This window comes from Pristiophorus japonicus, chromosome 8 (genome assembly GCF_044704955.1).
Source record: "Pristiophorus japonicus isolate sPriJap1 chromosome 8, sPriJap1.hap1, whole genome shotgun sequence".
Classification (NCBI taxonomy): domain Eukaryota; kingdom Metazoa; phylum Chordata; class Chondrichthyes; family Pristiophoridae; genus Pristiophorus; species Pristiophorus japonicus.
In genome coordinates, this window is record NC_091984.1 from 64,855,056 (window position 1) to 64,880,003 (window position 24,948).

Here is a 24,948-nt window from a genome sequence, read left to right on the forward strand (position 1 = left end):
GAAAGGGAACTTCTTAATATTGTGCAGTCATCCAACTACACCAAAGGAGAGAACTACAGCCATTTGGAAGGAGGTGTTCAGCTCGGAATTGGGGCTTTTAATCTAGTGAGTAAAGACATATGCTTTATTACTGTTAATTTATTCACCCTCCCCATCCCAAGCACTTGTTTTAGCACTGCATTTAGCTCTCCGTCTCCTACCTCCATTTTATCAATCATTCTCTATTGAAGGACAGATGTTCTGCTCCCAAGTCTCTGTTAGTGGTGCAACTGTAACCAACCACTGGGAGAAATGGAAGATCAACCTAGAGATGACTAGGGGTGAAAATTGATCTTTGTCAGTAGCCCGAAATGGGCTCATGGTGAATCGGCGACCCATTGTACACCACACTCAATTTTCTTTTACTGTGCTACTGGCGAAGATCAATTTCATCCCACTGACTCGTTGATTCTTTCTCAACACCCTAAGGAGAAGCATCAAGATTCCAATCAAATCTGACTGAGATCAGAGGCTTTCTGTGTTATAAGCCCACAACAATGACCACTCCAAGTCAAAGTCTGCAGCATGAAGGTATTCTTAGTTGAATTGAAATCTGCTGAGATCACATCATTGACAAAATAAAGTAATCAATTCAGTTTGCGAATTGAAAGAACATATTCTTACCACTGTTGTTGCTATAAATGTTTTTCTTCTTTAAAGCAGCTTTTAAAGAAACATGAATCTGCTGTTATTTTAGTGCACAAAACTGATGTCTGCTCAACTAATTTGTTGTTTTTTCCCTCCTCTCTGAAGACACTGACTTGTTCTGGAAAATAGTTATCCCTCATGCAATGTCAATAAAAAAAAAAATATCTGATCATTTATCTCAATGCTGTTTGTGGGATCTTTCTGTGCGTAAATTGGTTTCTACATTATAACAGCAACTACATTTCAAAAGTATTTCATTGGCTGTAAAGCACTTTAGGACATCCTCAAATCATGTAAGGTGCTATCGAACTTTCTTTCTTCACGTGCATCAATGGGTTTAATCCAAAATGTAGCCACACTGCCTTCATTGTGCATTAATCCACATTAACGAGGAAAACCTGTGGGGATGCCTCTTAGGAGACCAGGTCATCCATAGCTGCTGACCACACTAAGAAACCCCTTAACAGTAGCGGAATAGCTTGGACTGGAAGCCTGTTCACTTGTTTGCTGATCCATATCTATCACTTCTAGCTGCAAGAAAATGTATGGTCCATCTTTGGCACAATGAAAGTGTGTGTACAAAAGGACATTGGTTGTGTACATAGAATCATAGAAATTTACAGCACGGAAGGAGGCCAATTTGGCCCATCGTATCTGCGCCGACTGACCAAGAGCTATCCAGCCTAATCCCACTTTCCAGCTCTTGGTCCATAGCCCTGTACAGTGTATAAAATGACCCCAACCAAGCCTCGGACCACCTACCACCAAGGGCGCCACCCAGCGCCGAGCCTGCGGCCAACATCTCGCCGTAGGCAACTAGGCCCATACAGCAGTGCCTGGTTTCCAATCGTCTTGGACCCCCTTGCCACTGGATCAAGACCTTGCTCAGCGAAGCCCGTGTGGTAGCCAGTGTGCAACGGCCATCCCACGTTAAAAGAACTCACGCACAGACATCTTCCACTCAGTTAACATGAAGTTTCGGACCTGGAACGTTGGTACCCTCATGGACAACCCCAACAGCGACAGGCCAGAACGCCGCACCGCCTTAGTTGCCCGGGAACTTTTAGAGCTTTGATATCGACATCGCCGCCCTAAGTGAGACCCAGCGGGCAGGGGAAGGCCAGCTCGAGGAACAAGGTGGGGGTTACACCTTCTTCTGGAAAGGGAAACCAGAGGAAGAATGCCGCCTCCATGGAGTCGGCTTTGCCAACCAGCTGGTTGACTGCCTCAAAGACTTCCCCTGCGGTGCTAACAAATGCCTCATGACTCTTTGACTCACCCTTTCCCGGAACCAGTGCACCGCAGTCATCGGTGCGTACGCCCCAACACGCGATGCAACTGATGAGGCCAAAGAGGGTTTTACTCCAACCTCGAAAAATCCCTGTCCTGCATCCCCGCAGGCGACAAACTGATCCTCCTCGGTGACTTCAACGCCAGGATCGTCGAGGACACAGACCTCTGGGGAGGCGTGATGGCAAAATGTCTTTAGCACGAACTTGTCATCACCAATACCTTGTTCCGCCAGGGGGACAAATACAAGGCATCGTGGCAACACCCTCGCTCCAAGCACTGGCACCTACTCGACTATGTCATCGTCCGAGCCAGGGATTGCAAGGATGTGTGCATCACCCACGCCATGACAGGAGCTGACGACTGCTGGACGGACCACCACCTAATCCGATCCATCATTGACTTCAACATAGCCCCAAAGCGGAGGGGGCAGCAGAAGCAGTGTCGCAAAAAAGTCAATGCCGGAGCACTTAAGGACCCAGCTACGAGAGCCTTATACAGCCAGCGCCTCACAGCGTGCCTTGACGACCCTGAGACGCAGAATGCCCACAGCGCTTGGTCTGCCCTCCAGGCCTCCATAACCAGTGCCTGCAAAGAGACGCTCGGTCACTCAACCAGGAAACACCAGGACTGGTTTCATGAGAATGATCAGGAGATCCAAGAGCTAATAGATTGCAAGTGCAGGGCATTTCTGAGCCTTAAACAACAACCCAATGCGGGAGCAGCAAAGCAGCATTACAGATGGCTCAAGGTTGAAGTCCAACAAAAAACACCGGACCTAAAGAACAGGTGGTGGATGGAGAAAGCACAGGAGGTACAGTAGCTGGCCGACAACCATGATGTATGAGGATTCTTCAAGGCCACCTACGGGCCAAACGCCCAAGGCCCCACCCCACTGCTGGCCAAGAACAGAGAAACATTCATCAAGGACACCGAGGCAGTCAGGGCCTGCTGGAATGAGCACTTCGCAGATCTCCTCAATCGAGACTCTGCCTTTGACTCGCGTGTCCTCGATTCCATCCCGCAGCATGTTACCCGCCACCACCTCAGTGAGACCCCAACACTGCACGAGGTAGAAAAAGCCATAAGACAACTTAAAAACAACAAGGGTGCGGATGAAATCCCTGCTGAGGCATTGAGGTATGGCTGAGAGGCACTGCTGGCGCGACTACACAACCTCCTCCCTCATCTGGAGGGAGGAGAGCATGCTGGGGGATCTCAGAGATGCAGTAATCGTGACCACTTTAAAAAAGGGGACAAGTCTGACTGCGGCAACTACAAAGGAATCTCCCACTATCAGCTATCAGCCACTGGGAAACTCGTCGCTAGAGTCCTCCTCAACCGTCTTCTCCCTGTGCCCGAGGAGCTCCTCCTAGAGTCGCAGTGTGGATTTTGTCCCCTACGGGGCACAATGTACATGATTTTTGCAGCGCGACAGCTGCAGGAAAAATGCAGAGAACAGCACCAGCCCTTATACATGGCCATCTTCGACCTTACAAAGGCCTTTGACACTGTCAACTGCGAGGGTCTATGGAGTGTCCTCCTCCGTTTCAGATGCCCCCAAAAGTTCGTCACCATCCTCCGCCTGCTCCATGACGACATGCAGGCCTGTGATCCTTACCAACGGATCCATCACAGACCCAATCCACGTCCGGACCGGGGTCAAACAGGGCTGCGTCATCGCCCCAACCCTCTTAATCTTTCTCGTCGCCATGCTCCACCTCACAGTCAGCAAGCTCCCTGCTGGAGTGGAACTAAACTACAGAACCAGTGGGAATCTATTCAACCTGTACCGTCTCCAGGCCAGATCCAAGACCACTCCAACCTCTGTCGTCGAGCTATAGTATGCAGACAACTCCAGGACATAGTCGACGTATTTACTGAGGTGTACGAAAGCATGGGCCTTACACTAAACATCCATAAGATAAAGGTCCTCCATCAGCCTGTCCTTACCGCACAGTACTGACCCCCAGTCATCAAGTTCCACGGCACGGCCCTGGACACCGTGGACCACTTCCCATATCTTGGGAGCCTCCTATCAACAAGTGCAGGCATCGACGACGAGATCCAACACCGTCTCCAGTGCGCTAGTGCAGCCTTCGGACGCCTGAGGAAAAGAGTGTTTGAAGATCAGGCCCTCAAAACTGCCACCAACCTCATGGTCTACAGGGCTGTAGTAATACCCACTCTCCTGTATGGCCCAGAGACATGGACCATGTACAGCAGACACCGCAAGTCGCTGGAGAAATATCACCAACGATGTCTCCGCAAGATCCTACAAATCCCCTGGGAGGACAGGCGCACCAACATCAGCATCTTCGTCCAGGCTAACATCCCCAGCATTGAAGCACTGACCACAATTGATCAGCTCCGCTGGGCAGGCCACATTGTCTGCATGCCAGACACGAAACTCCCAAAGCAAGTGCTCTACTCGAAGCTCCTCCACGGCAAACAAGCCAAAGATGGGCAGCAGAAACGTTACACGGACACCTCAAAGCCTCCCTAATAAAGTGCGACATCCCCACTGACACCTGGGAGTCCCTGTCCCAAGAACGCCGTAAGTGGAGGAAGTGCATCCGAGAGGGCGCTGAGCACCTCGAGTCTCATCGCCGAGAGCGTGTAGAAATCAAGCGCCGGCAGCGGAAGGAGCATGCGGCAAACCAGTCCCACCCTCCCTTTCCCTCAATGACTATCTGTCCCACCTGTGACAGAATCAGTGGCTCTCGTATTGGACTGTTCCGCCACCAAAGAACTCACTTCAGGAGTGGAAGCAAGTCTTTCTCAATTCCGAGGGACTGCTTATGATGATGAAAAAATGTCATCTCCCAGAGGATGCAGCAGTTCCCAACTTAGGTTTTTGCCGTGCTTGATTGGTCTCCAAGAACTATGCACAAAAGTGAGGAGCATAATTACCTTTCCCTTTCTCCTGAAACCAGCAATTTTTAAACTCATTTGCAGCCAGGTATGATTGGATTGACTCATCCGGCGACCTCCCTCGGGTAGCTTGCACCTGTGCTTTGACTGGAGAATGGGCTTCAGCTCCAGTTATGTTTGCCTCTTTGGTATGCCTCCTGTAGCATGACCTACATTCATTATCAAACCTTGTCTCTGCTGTGCTATTGTGAGCAATCAGTCTATTTTGCTGCCACCACCTGCCCTGTAACAGAGAGCTGCGGTCCTTTAAGAGCTCTGGCCTGATGGCATTTTCTGCTCCTCAGTCAATTGTGCTAAAGGGCAGGCTCTTTGGGTAAGCTTTTCATATGTTAGCTGCAAATTAAAACTCGGGAGAAGAACTCCTGTTGCAAAACTTGGTGCTGCCCACCTCCTGAGCATGCACCATGGACCAGCAAAACCCAATTTTTACCAAAATCGCAGCGTGTAAGTATAGGTTTATATCAGTCTTTGACTTCATCCTAAGTCCTTTAGATAATTTTTTGGGGGTGAAAGCTGAATATCAATTGAAAAGTTTTAAAATATGTATATTTTTTCTTTCCTTAATTTTCTTAGACTATATCCCTGTTGCCCACAAGGATTCTCCGACTTTTAGAATTTGTTGGATTTTCTGGAAATAAGGTAAGACTAAATATTCAACAGTTGCAATATCAAGCAAGAAACCATTTTTTCCACCTTACAGGGTAACGTTGCTTTTCCAGGTTCAGTACTTGTAACTCATGTTCCAGTGATTAAATATTGCAGCTCTCTTTGGCAGACAGCAGAAAAATCCATTTCTTGCTTTTGGGCTAAGTATTGTCCAATGCCGTGCACATCAGTAGATTTGATACGAATGGTCATTCCTAGTTACCTCTACAAATTCAATGATGTATCAAGCTGCTAGTCCTCTGCAAGTTTATGATTGGACCATCACCACAAAGTTGCTGATATATAAGCCAGACTTTTCTGTTTATGCTCCACATTCTATGAATTAAAAGAGTCATTACAGAATACCACTGATGAAGATTGACAAAGTACTTCTTTTGCCAGTGGAGTTCTTTTTCAGCTCGTGTAATTGTTAGAAATTTGACCTTTGTACGCACAAGTTCAAATGTGAAGTTAGAAACATAAGTATTTTTAGATACAGGTATAGGCCACTTGGTCCAACAGTCATATCCCCATCTTTGTTTTGAGATCAATCCCACTTACCCATCTTTTAATACTCTCACCCATCAGACTTCTCATCATATCACTCAATACATTTTCTTCCAACATCACAATAATTTCAATTGCAAAATGGCATTTCTTATGCAATATTTCTTACATATTTTACAGAATTTAACGTTGATCTATCCAATAATATTGAATTTAACAACGGTGACTACACTTCAAACATAATTCATTAACTGTAAAACATTTTGGGACATCCTGAGGTCATTAAAGGTGCTATTAAAATGAAAGTTTTTCTGAATGAGTCATCATTAATTGTCAAATACAAATCTGAGCAGTCTTAAATCCTTCACTTGCTAAACCAAGGTTGCTGGTGCATGAATTTGATTATTGGAAACCTGATTCACCGGTCGGTCCTCCAAATCTGACATCTTGTGCCAGAGAATGAAGTAATCTTGTCTACTTTAAACTTTGTGTAACTTTATCCTGTTACTGGCATGGACAGTTAAGGCTGTAACTATTGTAAATCTACAACTTATAGCCTAAAACGTATAAACTCAAAAATGTAAGTCGTCATGACATAAAAAACACTTTTCAGCTATTTTGTTCATCGTTTTGATTAGCAGGGGAGAAAAGATAATGTGAGGGTGTGTAATCATTTATCCTACCCCAATAAAAATGCAGATCACTCTAAAACATAGGACCAAGCATGTAAGTTACCTTGTACACCCACCCGGTTCCATGTGGATTATACAAGGATGAGTTTAGAATTGATATGCAGTTTCACACTATAATACACAAATTCAAACAGGGCTCTTATATTACACAAGAAACTCTGCTTTGCTCAGCTCAAAATAATTTTAATGAAAGCCACATGATTAGCGTCAGTTTAGTTTACTTGCTTATAGTCAGCTGCTTTTCCATTTAATGATTATTCTGGAGATTGAATGTCCACAATCATCTCTTGTTTGTATATCTCTGTGAGACATTTAATCTTGTAAGTACTTTTATACAATTTTATCTAAGAATTCTAAGAACTCATTGTTCAATCACCACATTTTATGAGAATGTTGAAAAGCTATCACAGTTTACAAATTAACATCAACCAGGGTTCATCAGTGGGTTGTCCTTGTGGCATGTGATGGTTAACTCGGTAAGGACACTTGTTGAGTATAACGGACTGTCACATTTAAGCGTCGGAACACATCATTGTGTATCAATCTGATTTTTGTGTGCCTTTTTAAAAATTAAATTTAAGACTGCTCAGATTTGTATTTATGATGACTCATTCAGAAAGACTTTCATTTTAATAACACCTTTAATGACCTCAGGATGTCCCAAAATGCTTCATGGCCAATGAATTATGTTTGACGTGTAGTCACCGTTGTTAAATTCAATATTATTGGATAGATCAACATTAAATCCTGTAAGAAATATTGCATAAGAAATGCCATTTTGTAATTGAAATTACTTAGAGTAATTTTATAACACATTCAAAGATTAGATTCAGATATACTATTCATGATTAAAATTTATAAGGTGCTGACATTACACTTCCTGTGGATCATCCCAAATACCCACTGAAGTTACGGCTAAAAGGGCCATGGAATATTTTGCCCTAATGACGTGAGGTTCTCAAAGGAACCAATCTCCACAGAGTGCGCTATTCCACCAGTGATGCCAGTGTATTCATTCTGACTTAAGAGTGATCATAAGCTGTATTCTCCTCATCAGCTTTGGCTATTGAACAGAAAGTTGAATACGCCTCTTGTGTAACAGGTATTATCCAATACTAAGTGACATCCAGACAATCTGTGAGGCCATTTAAATAAGTAATGCTGGACATGAGACTGACTATAAGTGTGGGTAGTACGGCAAACACCAATTAGAAACATAAAAATTGCACTTATTATTACTGCAGTTCAGATTAAAGCTTGACTGTACCAATGCCTTGTTAATATTTTAACAAAACTCACTTATTTGGTACAGTAACATGGTGAAAATTTAATATTTTGTCCTGATATTCTTTGCCTTCAGGAATATGGTCTGGAACAACTACAGGAAGGAGCATCCACTGAAAACTTTCGGGCTCTCCTTTGTACCATGCTGCTTCTGTGTTATCACACATTCATGAGTTTTGTATTAGGTGAGAACTTGTTTGAGTGATTATTTGCACTAGTGTTTTGTGTATCCTTCTGCACATTGGATTCCTGCCCCCTTTTTTGCTCGATCCGGTCACGCATGCGCAGTGTGACATACGGGAAAGTTGGAAGTGGGGCCGAACTGGGTGGAGCTCATCGCCACTGGAGCTGCTTCTAGCTTTTGGATTATCTTCAGGATTTTTGCCTAGAATATCGCTGTGATTACCTACATGAATATTTTCACAGTCTTCTGTGGGAGAGAAAACATCGGGGGAGGGAGGGAGCGACTGGGGGTAGAGAGAGAGGGGAGGAGGGAGGGAGAGACTGGGGTTGGAGAGAGAGTGAGAGAAGAGAGAGAGAGACTGGGGGGGAGAGAGAGACTGGGGGGGAGGGAGAGACTGGGGGGGAGGGAGAGACTGGAGGGAGAGGGAGACTTGGGGTAGAGTGAGAGAGAGACTGGGGGGAGGGAGGGAGAGAGAGAAAGAGACTGAGGGAGGGGGAGGGAGAGAGAGAGACTGGGGGAAGGGGAGGGAGAGAGAGAGACTGGGGGAGGGGGGAGAGGGAGAGACTGGGGGAGGGAGGGGGAGAGAGAGAGACTAGGGGAGGGGAGGAAAGGAAGAGAGCGAGACTGGGGAAGGGGGAGGAAGAGAGCGAGACTGGGGGGAGGGAGAGAGCGAGACTGGGGGAAGGGAGAGAGCGAGACTGGGGGAAGGGAGAGAGCGAGAATGGGGGAAGGGAGAGAGCGAGAATGGGGGAAGGGAGAGAGCGAGAATGGGGGAAGGGAGAGAGCGAGAATGGGGGAAGGGAGAGAGCGAGAATGGGGGAAGGGAGAGAGCGAGAATGGGGGAAGGGAGAGAGTGAGAATGGGGGAACGGAGAGAGACGGAGGGAGGGAGAGAGAGAGACTGGGGGAGGGGGAGGGAGGGAGAGAGAGACAGGGGAGGAAGAGAGACTAGGAGAGGGGGAGGAAGGAGAGAGAGACTGGGGGGGGAAGGAGAGAGAGAGAGACTGGGGGAGGGAGAGAGAAAAAGAGACTGATAGGGGAGAGAGAGACTGGCGGGAGGGAGAGCATGAGACTGGGGGGAGGGAGAGAGAGAGAGAGAGAGACAGGTGAGGGAGGGAGGGAGAGAGAAAGACTGGTGAGGGAGGGAGAGAGAGAGAGAGTGGGGAGGGAGAGAGAGAGAGAGTGGGGTAGAGAGAGAGAGAGGAGCAGAGAGAGAGCCTGGGGAGGGGAGAGAGGGGGGACGCGGGAGAGGAGATCAGAGGGGAGAGAGGGAACTCGGGTAAGACGGATCACGTTCTTCCAACCCTACCCACTTTACACCTGTTATGTATGTAAACATTACCAATATGTAAGACTTGCCACCAGGACGCACACCTGTGGGAGACCCAAGGGTCACCTGCACACCCAGGGCAAGCAGATATAAAAGGCAGTCTACCATGCTGCTTCCTCACTCTGGAATTACATTAAAGAGACCAAGGTCACAACAGTTTGAGCGTACAATATACAGCCTTGTGGAGTTATTCTGAACATAACAATTGGTGACGAGTAACAGATCACGAACTTTCACGCGGTTATTGCTGCCGTTGGTATTCTTGAGAGATTTGTCGAGGGTGATGATTGGGAAGCCTTCGTTGAGTGTCTTGACCAGTACTTTGTGGTCTACGAGCTGGAAAAGGAAGAAACCGCAGTCAAGCGCAGGGCGATTCTCCTCACCGTTTGCGGGTCCACGATATATGGCCTCATCAAAAATCTGCTAGCACCGACGAAACCAACGGAGAAGACAAATGAAGAGCTGTGCACGCTGGTTCGGGAACACCTCAAGCTGAAGGAGAGCAACTTGATGGCCAGGTATCGCTTTTATATGCACCACCGCTCCAAGGGCCAGGATGTGGCGAGCTATGTCGCTGACCTAATACGCCTTGCGGGACCGTGCGTATTTGCTGGATTTTTGGGGGAAGTGTTCGTGCTTGGAATCGGCCTCGAGGTAATTTTTCGCAAACTGCTGTCTGCCAAATCCCTAGATCTGAGCAAGGCCATCACGATAGCCCAGCCTTTTATGTCCACGAACGATAACACTAAACAGATATCATTGCAGCATCGAAACTCACCGGCAAGTACTATGCATAAAATAATGCCGTCAGCAGGCAGAACTGTACATGGCAGGGCCTACACGCTCATAGAGGCCAGACCTAGGATGACTCAGAGTCCGCCGTGGGGCGTGAATGCGAATCCATTAGCACCATGTTGGCACTGTGGTGGTAATCATCAAGCCCATCAATGTCGATTCAAGCACTATGTGTGTAAGGGCTGTGGAACAATGGGGCACCTCCAGCGAATGTGCAAACGTGCTGCGACTCACCACGTGGCAGAGTCGACAGAAGATGACTGATCCGGCGCGGATCATGCTGAACGAGTAAGAGAGGCAACTCAACCTGAGGCTGAAGCGGAAGTGTATGGGGTACACATCTTCACCACCAAAAACCCTCCGATAATGTTAAAGGTCAATTTAAATGGCGTTCCAGTTTCCATGGAATTGAACACTGGGGTGAGTCAGTCAATTATGAGTCAGAAGGCTTTGAGAAACTGTGGGGCAACAAGGCACAAAGGCCAAATCTAAGCCAGATCCATACCAAGATGCGCACTTACACCAAAGAGCTCATACCAGTCATTGGCAGTGCGGCAGTGAAGGTATCGTACAATGGAGCTGTGCATGATTTACCACTATGAATTGTACCAGGCGAGGGCCCAGCGCTGTTCGGCAGAAGCTGGCTAGGAAAGATCCGATGGAACTGGGACGACACCAAAGCACTGTCTTCGGTGGAAAACTCCTTGTGCGCCCTAGTGCTAAACAAATTCCTGTCATTATTCAAGCCAGGCATCGGCAACTTCACAGTTGCCAAAGTGCAGATCCATCTAGTCCCTGATGCACGACCCGTTCATCACAAGGCCCGAGCGGTTCCATACATGATGCGAGAGAAAGTCGAGATCGAGCTGGACAGACTTCAATGAGAGGGGATCATATCATCAGTTGAGTTCAATGAGTGGGCCAGTCCAATTGTTCCGGTGTTGAAAAGCGATGGGATGGTCAGAATCTGCGGGGACTACAAGGTAACGATCAACCGAGTCTCATTACAGGACCAGTACCCACTACCCAAAGCGGATGACCTGTTTGCAATGCTAGCAGAGGGGAAGTCGTTTACCAAGCTGGATCTAACCTCTACTTACATGACACAGGAGCTGGCTGAACCATCGAAAAAATTGACGTGCATCAACATGCACAGAGGACTGTCCATATACCACAGATGCCCCTTTGGGATTCGCTCGGCTGCAGCCATCTTCCAGAGGAATATGGAGAGTCTGCTGAAATCGGTTCCGCGCACCGTGGTGTTTCAAGACGACATCTTGATCACTGGTCGCAACACCATCGAACACTTACACAACCTGGAAGAGGTTCTAAAGTGACTGGACAGAGTGGGACTCAGGCTGAAATGCTCCAAGTGTGTTTTCCTGGCGCCAGAGGTCGAATTTCTGGGGAGAAAGATTGCGGCGGACGGCATCAGACCCACGGTCTCCAAGATGGAGGTCATCAAGAATTCACCCAGACCACAGAATGTGATGGAGCTGCGTTCGTTCCTGGGACTCCTCAACTATTTTGGTAACTTTCTACCGGGGTTGAGCACTTTGCTGGAACTATTGCATTTATTGCTACGCAAGGGTGACGACTGGGTTTGGGGTAAATCTCAAGAGACAGCCTTTAACAAGGCCAGAAACCTGCTATGTTCTAACAAGTTACTTGTACTGTATGACCCGTGTAAACGTTTAGTACTAGCTTGTGATGCATCTTCGTACGGGGTCGGTTGTGTGTTACAGCAAGCCAATGTGTCAGGTAAACTTCAAACGGTTGCATATGCGTCCGGAAGTTTATCCAAGGCTGAAAGAGCCTACAGTATGGCTGAGAAAGAAGCATTAGCATGCGTATATGGTGTTAAGAAAATGCACCAATACCTATTTGGCTCGAACTTGAAACAGACCACAAGCCGCTCATTTCGTTGTTTTCAGAAAGCAAAGGTTTCATCCCAAATCCAAAGATGGGCACTAACGTTATCTGCATATGATTATGTTAGGCCACAGACCAGGCACTGAGAACTGCGGATGCCCTCAGTCGGCTACCATTGCCCACCACTGGGGGGGAAATGGCGCAACCCGCAGACTCTTGCTTCTTGTAATGAATGCTTTTGAGAGCGAGGAGTCACGCGTCACGGCTCGCCAGATCAGGACTTGGACTAGCCAGGACCCGGTGCTATCACTAGTAAAAAGCTGCGTTCTCAATGGGAGCTGGTCGGCGGTTCCAGGGGAAATGCAAGACGAAATTAAGCCGTTCCACCGACGCAAGGAGGAAATAACCATCCATTCGGACTATCTCCTATGGGGGAATCGTGTAATTTTGCCAAAACAAGGCAGGGAAATGTTTATACATGACCTTCACAGTACCCACCCATGCATAGTCATGATGAAGGCCATCGCCAGGTCGCACGTTTGATGGCCCGGCATTGACGGAATTGGAGTCATGTGTACACCAATGTAACACTTGCTCACAGTTGAGCAATGCACCCAGGGAGGCCCCACTGAGTCTGTGATCATGGCCCTCCAAACCGTGGTCCAGGGTCCTTATAGATTTCGCTGGCCCCTTTCTCGGAAAGATGTTCCCAGTAGCAGTGGACACTTACTCTAAATGGATTGAATGTATAATAATGTCGTCATGTACGTCCACTGCCACCATTGAAAGCCACCCATGGTTTGCCCAACGTCCTTGTCAGTGACAATGGACCATGTTTCACCAGCTCGGAATTCAACGACTTCATGACCCGCAATGGCATCAAGCATGTCAGGTCTGCGCCGTTTAAGCCCGCATCCAAAGGTCAAGCAGAACGGGCAGTCCAAACCATCAAGCAGAGCTTGAAACGCATGACGGATGGTTCCCTGCAGACCCTGTTATCTCGGATTCTGCTCAGCTACAGCACGCGACCCCACTCGCTTACCCTACCCCTGCAGAATTGCTAATGAAGAGAGCACTCAAAACCAGGCTCTCCTTAGTCCACCCAGATCTCAATGATCATGTAGAAACCCGGCGTCACCAGCATAACATGTATCACGATCATGCAGCTATATCACGTGACATTGAGGTTAATGACTCTGTGTTTGTTCTTAATTACGGACATGGTCCCAAATGGGTTGCTGGCACTGTTGGCCAAGGAGGGGAATAGAGTGTTTGTTGTCCAACTTTTGAATGGACAAACGTGCAGAAAGCACTTGGATCAGACCAAACTGCAGTTCACTGACAACCAAGAACAGTTTGAAGAGGACAATACCATCAATAATCCACCCACACACACCCAACCAGCAATCAACCTCGCTGTCAACCATGAGGATGAACCCACCATGCCCAACAGTCCGATCAGACCAGCCACACTGCAGTGCAGTGATGATTGGGAAGTCTTCGTTGAGCATCTTGACCAGTACTTCGTGGCCAACGAGCTGGAAAAGGAAGAAACCGCGGTCAAGCGCAGGGCGATTCTCCTCACCGTTTGTGGGTCCACGATATATGGCCTCATCAAAAATCTGCTAGCACCGACAAAACCAACGGAAAAGACATATGAAGAATTGTGCACGCCTCAAGCCGAAGGAGACATCTTGATGGCCAGGTATCGTTTTTATACAAACCACCTCTCGTAAATAACTTGTCTCTAAGACTTTGCGGGGGGACGGAGAATGATGTTATGTATGTAAACATTACCAATATGTAAGACTTGCCACCAGGGGGCTCACCTGTGTGAGACCCAAGGGTCACCTGCACAACCTGGGCAAGCAGTTATAAAAGGCAGTCTACCATGCTGCTTTCTCACTCTGGAGTTACATTAAAGAAACCAAGGTCCCAACAGTTTGAGCTTGCAATATACAGTCTTGTGGAGTTATTCTGAACATAACAACACCCACACCTGATTTCTCGGAAAGCATGTGTGACAAGGGACATAATTGGAGTGGATGAAATCCAGAAGTCACGACACTGTCAATATTCAGTTCATACCCAATAAACCTGTCAACAATCCATGACCCACACACAATGCACCATCTTTGGTGTGAGGGGGGAGGGGAAACAGAGGGGATAAAGTCAGGAACTAGGGCTGGGGGCGGGGGGGGGGGGGCGCGGTGTCAGGAACTTGGGCTGTGGGGGGGCATCAACTTGGGCTGGGTGATGTCAAGACCTTGGGCTGGGAGGGGGGGGGGCGCGGTGTCAGGAACTTGGGCTGGGAGATGAGGCAGGAACTTGAGCTGGGGGATAGGGCAGGAACTTGGGTGAGGAGGGAGAGCTCTCTCCTATCTGGAGTCGGCAGTCAGAATGGCTCGAATTACACTTTGCAGTGACTGAGAACTTGGATTGGACAGTTATAATTACACATTCCAGATAAACTGCTGGGTGTATCTTATTATCCAAGGGAACCAATCAGCAATCAGGTCATGTGACCCAATCAGAGCATTTTTCTGTTGCTAATAACTACATCCGTACTGTTTACACCTTAATTATCCACATGTCAGTCATTGTGCTGGTTTAAAGATTGATACAAATTTGCAATTTTGCTAACTGTCTTTTTTTCAACATCACCTTTTTGTTTATTAAAGAAAGAAAATCGAGTGGAAGTATTATTTTGGTCAGGTGTATTGCCTATTTCGGATAGAAAAATACATGTTTTTTTCTGAGCTGTGTGGAGCTGATGTTCCCCAATGGTGACATCCCAAAGCAGCCTATCAGCAAAGGGAGATTGAAATTTGTGGGTCTCCACATAGCTCAGAAAATTGATGTTAATGTCAAACAACATTTCTGTAAGTTTGTTATTTTTTCTATAGGAATGTGAGAGATACTGAATAAAAATATGAAGCTTTCTTTTTCTTTAAAGTAATAACAAATTCAGATTATTTTGGTTTTCAATGGAAATACACCACATATTGAACAGGATACATTTATCACGTATTACCCCAAAAATTCTTGAATTGCACTTATATGAGCATGAGGATGGTATCTATAAAGAACAAGCTAGCATTAATGAAGCACCTTTCACATGCCAAAGCACTTCACAACCAATTCATTGCTTTTAAAGTGAGTTGCTGTTTTGTAGGCAAATGCCAATTTGTACAGAGAAGATCCCACAAGCAGCTATGAGATAGATGACTAAAATATGTTTTTTCACAGTGTCGATTGAGGGACAGATGTTGACGAGTATGGAAGGTACCTCAAATCGCTGGAGATATATCACCAGCAATGTCTCCGCAAGATCCTGCAAATCCCCTGGGAGGACAGGCGCATCAACATCAGTGTCCTCGACCAGGCTAACATCCCCAGTATTGAAGCATTGACCACACTTGATCAGCTTCGCTGGGCAGGCCACATAATACGCATGTCAGATACGAGACTCCCTCAGCAAATGCTTTATGCGGAGTTCCTTCATGGTAAACAAGCCAAAGGAGGACAGCGGAAACATAGAAACATAGAAACATAGAAAATAGGTGCAGGAGCAGGCCATTCAGCCCTTCTAGCCTGCACCGCCATTCAATGAGTTCATGGCTGAACATGAAACTTCAGTACCCCCTTCCTGCTTTCTCGCCATAACCCTTGATCCCCCGAGTAGTAAGGACTTCATCTAACTCCCTTTTGAATATATTTAGTGAATTGGCCTCAACTACTTTCTGTGGTAGAGAATTCCACAGGTTCACCACTCTCTGGGTGAAGAAGTTTCTCCTCATCTCGGTCCTAAATGGCTTACCCCTTATCCTCAGACTGTGACCCCTGGTTCTGGACTTCCCCAACATTGGGAACATTCTTTCTGCATCTAACCTGTCTAAACCCGTCAGAATTTTAAACGTTTCTATGAGGTCCCCTCTCATTCTTCTGAACTCCAGTGAATACAATCCCAATTGATCCAATCTTTCTTGATAGGTCAGTCCCGCCATCCCGGGAATCAGTCTGGTGAACCTTCGCTGCACTCCCTCAATAGCAAGAATGTCCTTCCTCAAGTTAGGAGACCAAAACTGTACACAATACTCCAGGTGTGGCCTCACCAAGGCCCTGTACAACTGTAGCAACACCTCCCTGCCCCTGTATTCAAATCCCCTCGCTATGAAGGCCAACATGCCATTTGCTTTCTTAACCGCCTGCTGTACCTGCATGCCAACCTTCAATGACTGATGTACCATGACACCCAGGTCTCGTTGCACCTTCCCTTTTCCTAATCTGTCACCATTCAGATAATAGTCTGTCTCTCTGTTTTTACCACCAAAGTGGATAACCTCACATTTATCCACATTATACTTCATCTGCCATGCATTTGCCCACTCACCTAACCTATCCAAGTCACGTTGTAAGGACACCCTCAAAGCCTCCCTGGTAAAGTGCGACATCGCCATTGACTCCTGGGAGACCCTGGCCGCAGACCGCCCGTGGAGAAAGTGCATTTGGGAGGGCGTTGAGCTCTTTGAGTCTCAATGCAAAGAGCATGAAGAGGCCAAGCGCAGGCATCGGAAGGAGCGCGTGGCAAACCAGCCCCACCGACCTCTTCCCTCGACGAATGTCTGTCCCACCTGTAACAGGGTCTGTGGCTCTTGTATCGGTCTGTACAGCCATCAAATAACTCACTTTGGGAGTGGAAGCAAGTCCTCCTCGATTCCGAGGGACTGCCTATGATGATGATGATGAGTATACCTGGAAGCTCCCCTGTTGTTTTTAGGTAGTGTCATTGAAGCTTTATGTCATCTGAAAAAGTGTTTAAAAAAAATGAAAAATTTGAAAAACGGCCCCTCCAACATGCAGCTCACCCACAGTATGACACTGAAGATGCAGCTGAGATTATGTACTCAAGTCCCTAAAGTTGGGCTTGAATTCACAATCTTCTGACTCAGAGATGAGACTGCTACCCAATATCACAACTGCAGAGCTGTGAAGACTGAGATTAAATATCTGAGTGTTTCAGCCGTAGTTCATTTGCTGTTTGTGGGACCTTGCTGTGCACAAGCTGGCTGTATGTCTCCTTACATATCAACAGTGATTGCACGTTGAAAATAATTCATTGGTTGTCAAGTGCTCTGGGATGTCCCGAGGATGCGATAAAGCACTATATTGATGCACATTTGATTTTCCTTCTTTGTTCCTTGCTGTAATTTTGGTCTTTTGAATACTGAAGTACAGCAGCTTGTGGGAAAAAAGTTTCAGAATGCTGTCACAAGCTAAGCATTCATACAGAATTGTGATATTCCATCTTTACAGAACTGTGGGTAATGTTATTGTGGATTTTATAATGGGGATATTGTCAATCGAGGCCCTAAATTTGGTCACCCATAATCTAAACTTTGTGCTTAGTTAGGAAAGGGAAGCTTGACGCTATCTCTAAATCATGTCATGTGTAACTGCAGTGTTAGAAAGAAAGACTTGCATTTATATAGCGCCGTTCACGACCACTGGACATCTCAAAGCATTTTACAGCCAATGAAGTACTTTTGGAGTTTGGTCATTGTTGTAATGTGGGAAATGCAGCAGCCAATTTGCACACAGCCAGCTCCCACAAACAGCAATGTGATAATGACCAGATAATCTGTTTTGTTATGTTGATTGAGGGATAAATATTGGCCAAGACACCGGGGATAACTCCCCTGCTCTTCAAAATAGTGCCATGGGGTCTTTTACGTCCACCTGAGGGAGCAGATAGGACTTTGGTTTAACGTCTCATCTGAAAGACGGCTCTTCAGACAGCGCAGCACTCCCTCAGCACTGCACTGGAGTGTCAGCCGAGATTTATGTGCTCAAGTCCCTGGAGTGGGACCCAGGGAGAAACCCACAACCTTCTGACTCAGAGGTGCGTATGCTACCCACTGAGCCACAGCTGACACAAAGGAAAGAGGTTCCAATAATTCTAACAACATGATTAAATAAACTCAAACAAACCAATGTCTCTACCAGTGCCTTTGCTTAAAACTTATTCCCACAGTAGGGGAGCAAGCAATTCTTGGGTTCATCTGGGGACAGTTGACCTGTCTGCTGCCTTACCCTTCTAAATGGCATTGGAACTCCCAATGGGGGTAAGGAGAGAAAATAGTCTATCAGAAGAGAGAAAGTTAGCTTCATTTGACAAAAAAAGACATATCTCTTATATGTATTTCTTGTTAAATCTGTTTGATTTACCTGTTAAGCAGTCAGTTAGTACTAGAATCTGAAGAGTTTAATTGTGGATGGTGAAGATGCTAAATATGACATAAGAGTAGGTTTGATAAACAGTGTCATAAACTTTGCTCCCTTGCCATTGATTCCATCCTCCTCTGCACCCACTCTTTCAGGTGAATCAGACTGTACATAACGTTGGAGTCATTTTCGACCCTCGGCTGAAGTTCAGACCTCTCATTCTTCTCATCACACAGAACATTTACTTCCATTTCTGCAATAATGTCCGTCTCTGACAATATCTTAGCCCCTTAGCCACTGAAGCCCTTATACATGTTTTCATAACCTGTAAACTCAACTACTTCACATTTCTCTTTGGTCGTTTAATATCCCCAACCTCCATTAACTTCAACACGTCCAAAACTCTGAAATATGTAACCTGTCTCATCTTGTCCTCATTGACTTATGAAGGCAATAGAATCATAGAATGGTTACAGCACAGAAGGAGGCCATTTGGCCTGTTGAGCCCATGCAGGCTCTCTGCAAGAACACTTCAGCTAGCCCTACTCCCCTGCCCTTTCTCCATAGCCCTGCAAATCTTTTTCCTTTAGGTACTTATTCCCTTTTGAAAGCACTGATCGAGTCTACCTCCACCACCCTTTCAGGCAGTGCATTCCAGACCCTAATCACTCATTGCATACAAACATTTTTCCTCATGTCGCCTTTAGTTCTTTTGCCAATCACCTTAAATCTGTGTCCTCTGATTCTTAACCCTTCGGCCAATGGGAACAGTTTTTCTCTATTTACTCTGTCTAGACCCCTCATGATTTTGAACACCTCTATCAAATCTCCTCTCAACCTTCTCTGGTCTAAGGAGAACAGGCCCAGCTTCTCTAGTCTAACCACATAACTGAAGCCTCTCAGCCCTGGAATCATTCTCGTAAATCCTTTCTGCGCCCTCTCTAAGGCCTTCCTGAAATGCGGTGCCCAGAATTTGACATCAAACTCCAGTTGAGGCCGAACCAGTGTTTTATAAAGGTTCATCATAACTTCCTTACTTTTGTACTCTATGCCTCTATTTATGAAGCCCAAGATCCCATATGGGTTTTTCAACCACTTTCTCAACTTGCCCTTCAATAATTTGTGCACATATACCCCTATGTTTCTGTTCATGCACCCCCTTTAGGATTGTACCTTATAGTTTATATTGCCTCTCCATGTCCTTCCTACCAAAATGTATCACTTTGCACATTTCTGTATTAAATGTAATCTATTGTTATGTTGATAATGCAAAATGATGACTATCACCCTTTCTTAAATGGTATCTGTTCCCCAACGCATTACATTTTTAAATCATTATCTTTGTCTTTAAATCTCTCCATGGCCTTGCTCAAATCTATCCTTGCAATCTCCTCGAGCCCTATATCTCCCTCACCCCGCTACCTGTACACTCCATTGATGGCAGAGCCTTTACTCTTTTTTGGATCCTACCATCTGGACTTCAATCTGATGATGTCTCTCCACCATTCTCCTTTAACAATCTTCTCAAAACCCATCTCTTTGACCAAGCTTTCAGTCGCCTTTTGTAATTTCTTCCTCCTGCCTCAGTGTCCATTTTTCTAATGTCTATCTGTGGAGTGTCCTTTTTGGTTCAACATGTTCTATAAACACAAGTTGTTTTTATTCTTATAGCAATGGAATACAGAATGAATTGTGCTGCTATTGCAAGATGTTAATTAGTAAGTTGTATAGAACCACATGACCTTTCCTTACACACAATATTTGTATGTGAATCTTGTTGCATTTTTGCTTTTGGTACTTAGACCTCTTCAGTAGCCCTTGACTGTTAAAGGATGGTGGGGATGAAGGGGGAGAGCAGGAGAGTGTGGGAGATCTTAAAAGTAGAAAATTGACAATTGCAAAAAAAGTGACGTATCAATTTGTTATGTTTTAGTTCTGCTCAGATAAATTTATAAAAACAATTTTTAAACTATTTTAACAAGTATTGTCAGTGTGCTAACTTCTGGAATATTAAAATCCTAATTTCATTTCATTTTGTAATTCTGAACAGGTACAGGCGAAGGTGATGTTGATGATGCAGAGCAATTACTATTACCTTTTCTTAAACGGTATCCAAAGGTAGAAATTCTATGGAACACGTATGAATATTTCAGTTTATTTTTAAAACATTGCAGTTAAATAATAACATGGCTTTTAAGTTTCAGATTCTTCTCTGTGTTCCTGCAGGGTGCCATCTTCTTGTTTTTTGCAGGAAGAATTGAAGAAATCAGAGGCAATATTGATGCAGTAAGTAGCAAACAGTTGGACATGTAATGGATAAAAGCTCATTAAAAACAAATTTGTTCATGGGACGTGGGCGTCGCTGGCAAGGCCAGCATTTATTGCCCATCCCTAATTGCCCTCGAGAAGGTGGTGGTGAGCCACCTTCTTGAACCGCTGCAGTCTGTGTGGCGAAGGTACTCCCACAGTGCTGTTACAAAGGGAGTTCCAGGATTTTGATCCAGCGACGATGAAGAAACGGTAATATACTTCCTGTTAGACTGCATGACGGTACTGGAGCTACGGATGGATTCACTCTGGAGCATCCGCAGTGCTGAGGATGTCATGGATAGCACATTCAGTGAGTTGTTCACACCGCAGGTAAAGGTTACAAAGGCAGATAGGGAACGGGAGTAGGAAGGCAGTGCAAGAGTCCCCTGCGGTCATCTCCCTTCAAAACAGATATACCGCTTTGGATATAGTTGGGGGAGATGGCTCACCAGGGGAAGGCAGCAGCAGCCAAGTTCATGGCACCATGGGTGGCTCTGCTGCACAGCAGGGCAGGAAAAAGAGTGGAAGAGCTATAGTGGCAGGGGATTCTATTGCAAGAGGGATAGATAGGCATTTCTACGGTCGCAACCGAGACTCCAGGATGGTATATTGCCCCCATGATGCAAGGGTCAAGGATGTCTCGGAGCGGCTGCAGGGCATTCTCGAGGGGGAGGGTGAACAGCCAGTTGTCGAGGTGCATATAGGTACCAACAATATAGGTAAAAAATGAGATAAGGTCCTACAAGCTGAATATAGGGAGCTAGGAGTTAAATTAAAAAGTAGGACCTCAAAGGTAATAATCTCAGGATTGTTACCAGTGCCACGTGCTAGTCAGAGTAGAAATAGCAGGATAGCTAAGATGAATACGTGGCTTGAGGAGTGGTGCAAGAGGGAGGAATTCAAATTCCTGGGACATTGGAACCGGTTCTGGGGGAGATGGGATCAGTACAAACCGAACGGTCTGCACCTGGGCAGGACCTGAACCAATGTCTTCAGGGGAGTGTTTGCTAGTGCTGTTGGGGAGGGGTTAAACGAATATGGCAAGGGGATGGGAACCTATGCAGGGAGACAGAGGGAAATAAAATGGGGGCAGAAGCAAAAGATAGAAAGGAGAATAGTAAAAGTGGAGGGCAGAGAAACCCAAGGCAAAAATCAAAAAGGGTCACATTACAGCAAAATTCTAAAGGGACAAAGAGTGTTAAAAAGACAAGCCTAAAGGCTCTGTGCCTCAATACAAGTATTCGTAATAAGGTGGATAAAAGACAAGCCTAAAGGCTCTGTGCCTCAATACAAGTATTCGTAATAAGGTGGATGAATTAATTGCGCAGGCAGCTATTAACAATTATGATATAATTGGGATTACGGAGACATGGCTCTAGAGTGACCAAGGCTGGAAACTCAACATCTAGGGGTATTCAACATTCAAGAAGGATAGACAGAAAGGAAAAGGAGGTGGGGTAGCATTGCTGGTTAAAGAGGAAATTAACGCAATGGTAAGAAAGGATATTAGCTTAGATGATGTGGAATCTTTATGGGTAGAGCTGCCCTTTTTCTGCCCTTTCTACCAAAGGGCAGAAAATGCTAGTGGGAGTTGTGAGGTTGGGGATGGCATCAAACAAGAAATTGGGGATGCGTGCAACAAAGGTACAGCAGTTATCATGGGCGACTTTAATCTACATATAGATTGGGCTAACCAAGCTGGTAGCAATGTGGTGGAGGAGGATTTCCTGGAGTGTATTAGGGATGGCTTTCTAGGCGAATATGTCGAGGAACCAACTAGAGGGCTGGCCATCCTAGACTGGGTGATGTGTAATGAGAGAGGACTAATTAGCAATCTTGTTGTGCGAGGCCCCTGGGGAAGAGTGACCATAATATGGTAGAATTCTTTAAGATGGAGAGTGACAATGTTAATTCAGAGACTAGGGTCCTGAACTTAAGGAAAGGTAACTTCGATGGTATGAGAAGTGAATTGGTTAGGATAGACTGGCAAATGATACTTAAGGGTTGACAGTGGATAGGCGATGGCAGACATTTATAGATTACATTGATGAACTTCAACAATTGTACATCCCTGTCTGGAAATAAAAAGGGGAAGGTAGCTCAACCATGGCTAACAAGGGAGATTAGGGATAGTGTTAAATCCAAGGAAGAGGCATATAAATTGGCCAAAAAAAACCCAGAAAATCTGAGGACTGGGAGAAATTTAGAATTCAGCAGAAGAAGACAAAGGGTCTAATTAGGAGGGGGAAAATAAAGTATGAGAGGAAGCTTGCAGGGAACATAAAAACTGACTGCAAAAGCTTCTGTAGATATGTAAAGAGAAAAAGATTAGTGAAGACAAACGTCTTGCAGTCAAAATCAGGTGAATTTATAATGGGGAACAAAGAAATGGCAGACCAATTGAACAAATACTTTGGATCTGTCTTCACTAAGAAAGACACAAATAACCTTCCGGAACTACTAGGGGTTCGAGGGTCCAGCAAAAAGGAGGAACTGAAGGAAATCCTTATTAGTCAGGAAATTGTGTTAGGGAAATTGATGGGATTGAAGGCCAATAAATCCTCAGGGCCTGATAGGCTGCATCCATGAGTACTTAAGGAAGTGGCCCTAGAAATAGTGGATGCATTGGTGATCATTTTCCAACATTCTATTGACTCTAGATCAGTTCCTATAGACTGGAGGGTAACTAATGTAACACCACTTTTTAAAAAAGGAGGGAGAGAGAAAACAGAATTATAGACCGGTTAGCCTGACATCGGTGGTAGGGAAAATGTTGGAATCAATTATTAAAGATGAAATAGCAGCACATTTGGAAAGCAGTGACAGGATCGATCCACGTCAGCATGGATTTATGAAAGGGAAATCATGCTTGACAAATCTTGTAGAATCTTTTGAGGATGTAACTAGTAGAGTGAACAAGGGAGAACCAGTGGTGTATTTGGACTTACAAAAGGCTTTTGACAAGGTCCCACACAAGAGATTAGTGTGCAAAATTAAAGCACATGGTATTGGGGGTAATGTATTGACATGGATAGAGAACTGGTTAGCAGACAGGAAGCAGAGAGTCGGAATAAACGGGTCCTTTTCAGAATGGCAGGCAGTGACCAGTGTGGTGCCGCAGGGTTCAGTGCTGGGACCCCAGCTATTTACAATGTACATCAATGATTTAGATGAAGGAATTGAGTGTAATATCTCCAAGTTTGCAGATGACACTAAGCTGGGTGGCGGTGTGAGCTGTGAGGAGGATGCTAAGAGGCTGCAGGGTGACTTGGACAGGTTAGTTGAGTGGGCAAATGCATGGCAGATGCAGTATAATGTGGATAAATGTGAGGTTATCCACTTTGGTGGCAAAAACAGGAAGACAGAATATTATCTGAATGGTGACAGATTAGGAAAAGGGGAGGTGCAATGAGACCTGGGTGTCATGGTACATAAGTCATGAAGTTTGGCATGCAGGTACAGCAGGCGGTAAAGAAGGCAAATGGCATGTTGGTCTTCATAGCTAGGGGATTTGAGTATAGGAGCAGGGAGGTCTTACTGCAGTTGTACAGAGCCTTGGTGAGGCCACATCTGGAATATTGTGTACAGTTTTGGTCTCCTAATCTGAGGAAGGACGTTCTTGCTATTGAGGGAGTACAGCAAAGGTTCACCAGATTGACTCCCGGGATGGCAGGACTGACATATGAGGAGAGACTGGATCGACTGGGCCTGTATTCACTGGAGTTTAGAAGAATGAGAGGGGATCTCATAGAAACATATACAATTCTGACAGGATTGGACAGGTTAGAAGCAGGAAGAATGTTCCCATTGCTGGAGAGTTCCAGAACCAGGGGTCACAGTCTAAAGAATAAGGGTTAAGCCATTTAGGACAGAGATGAGGAGAAACTTCTTCACTCAGATAGCGGTTAACCTGTGGAATTCTCTACCACAGAAAGTTGTTGAGGCCAGTTCGTTAGATATTCAAAAGGGAGTTAGATATAGCCCTTACAGCCAAAGGGATCAAGGGGTATGGATAGAAAGCAGGAAAGGGGTACTGAGGTTGAATGATCAGCCATGATCTTATTGAATGTTGGTGCAGGCTCGAAGGGCTGAATGACCTGCTCCTGCACCTAATTTCTATGTTTCTATGTTAAGAGGATGGTGTGTGAGTGAGGGATATGCCGGGCCATGAGATTACAGATTGTGGTGGAATAT

The 24,948-nt window shown here is 45.7% G+C and overlaps 1 protein-coding gene across 1 annotated transcript in view; it reads left to right on the plus strand.

The window, feature by feature from the left end:
• The window catches only part of ttc39a (tetratricopeptide repeat domain 39A), a 125,958-nt gene that overhangs the window by 73,384 nt on the left and 27,626 nt on the right, over nt 1–24,948 (plus strand). Inside the window, 5 exon segments of the mRNA XM_070886105.1 lie at nt 6–105; nt 5,485–5,550; nt 8,116–8,224; nt 20,495–20,562; nt 20,671–20,730. Coding sequence (XP_070742206.1) covers nt 6–105; nt 5,485–5,550; nt 8,116–8,224; nt 20,495–20,562; nt 20,671–20,730 — 403 coding nt within the window.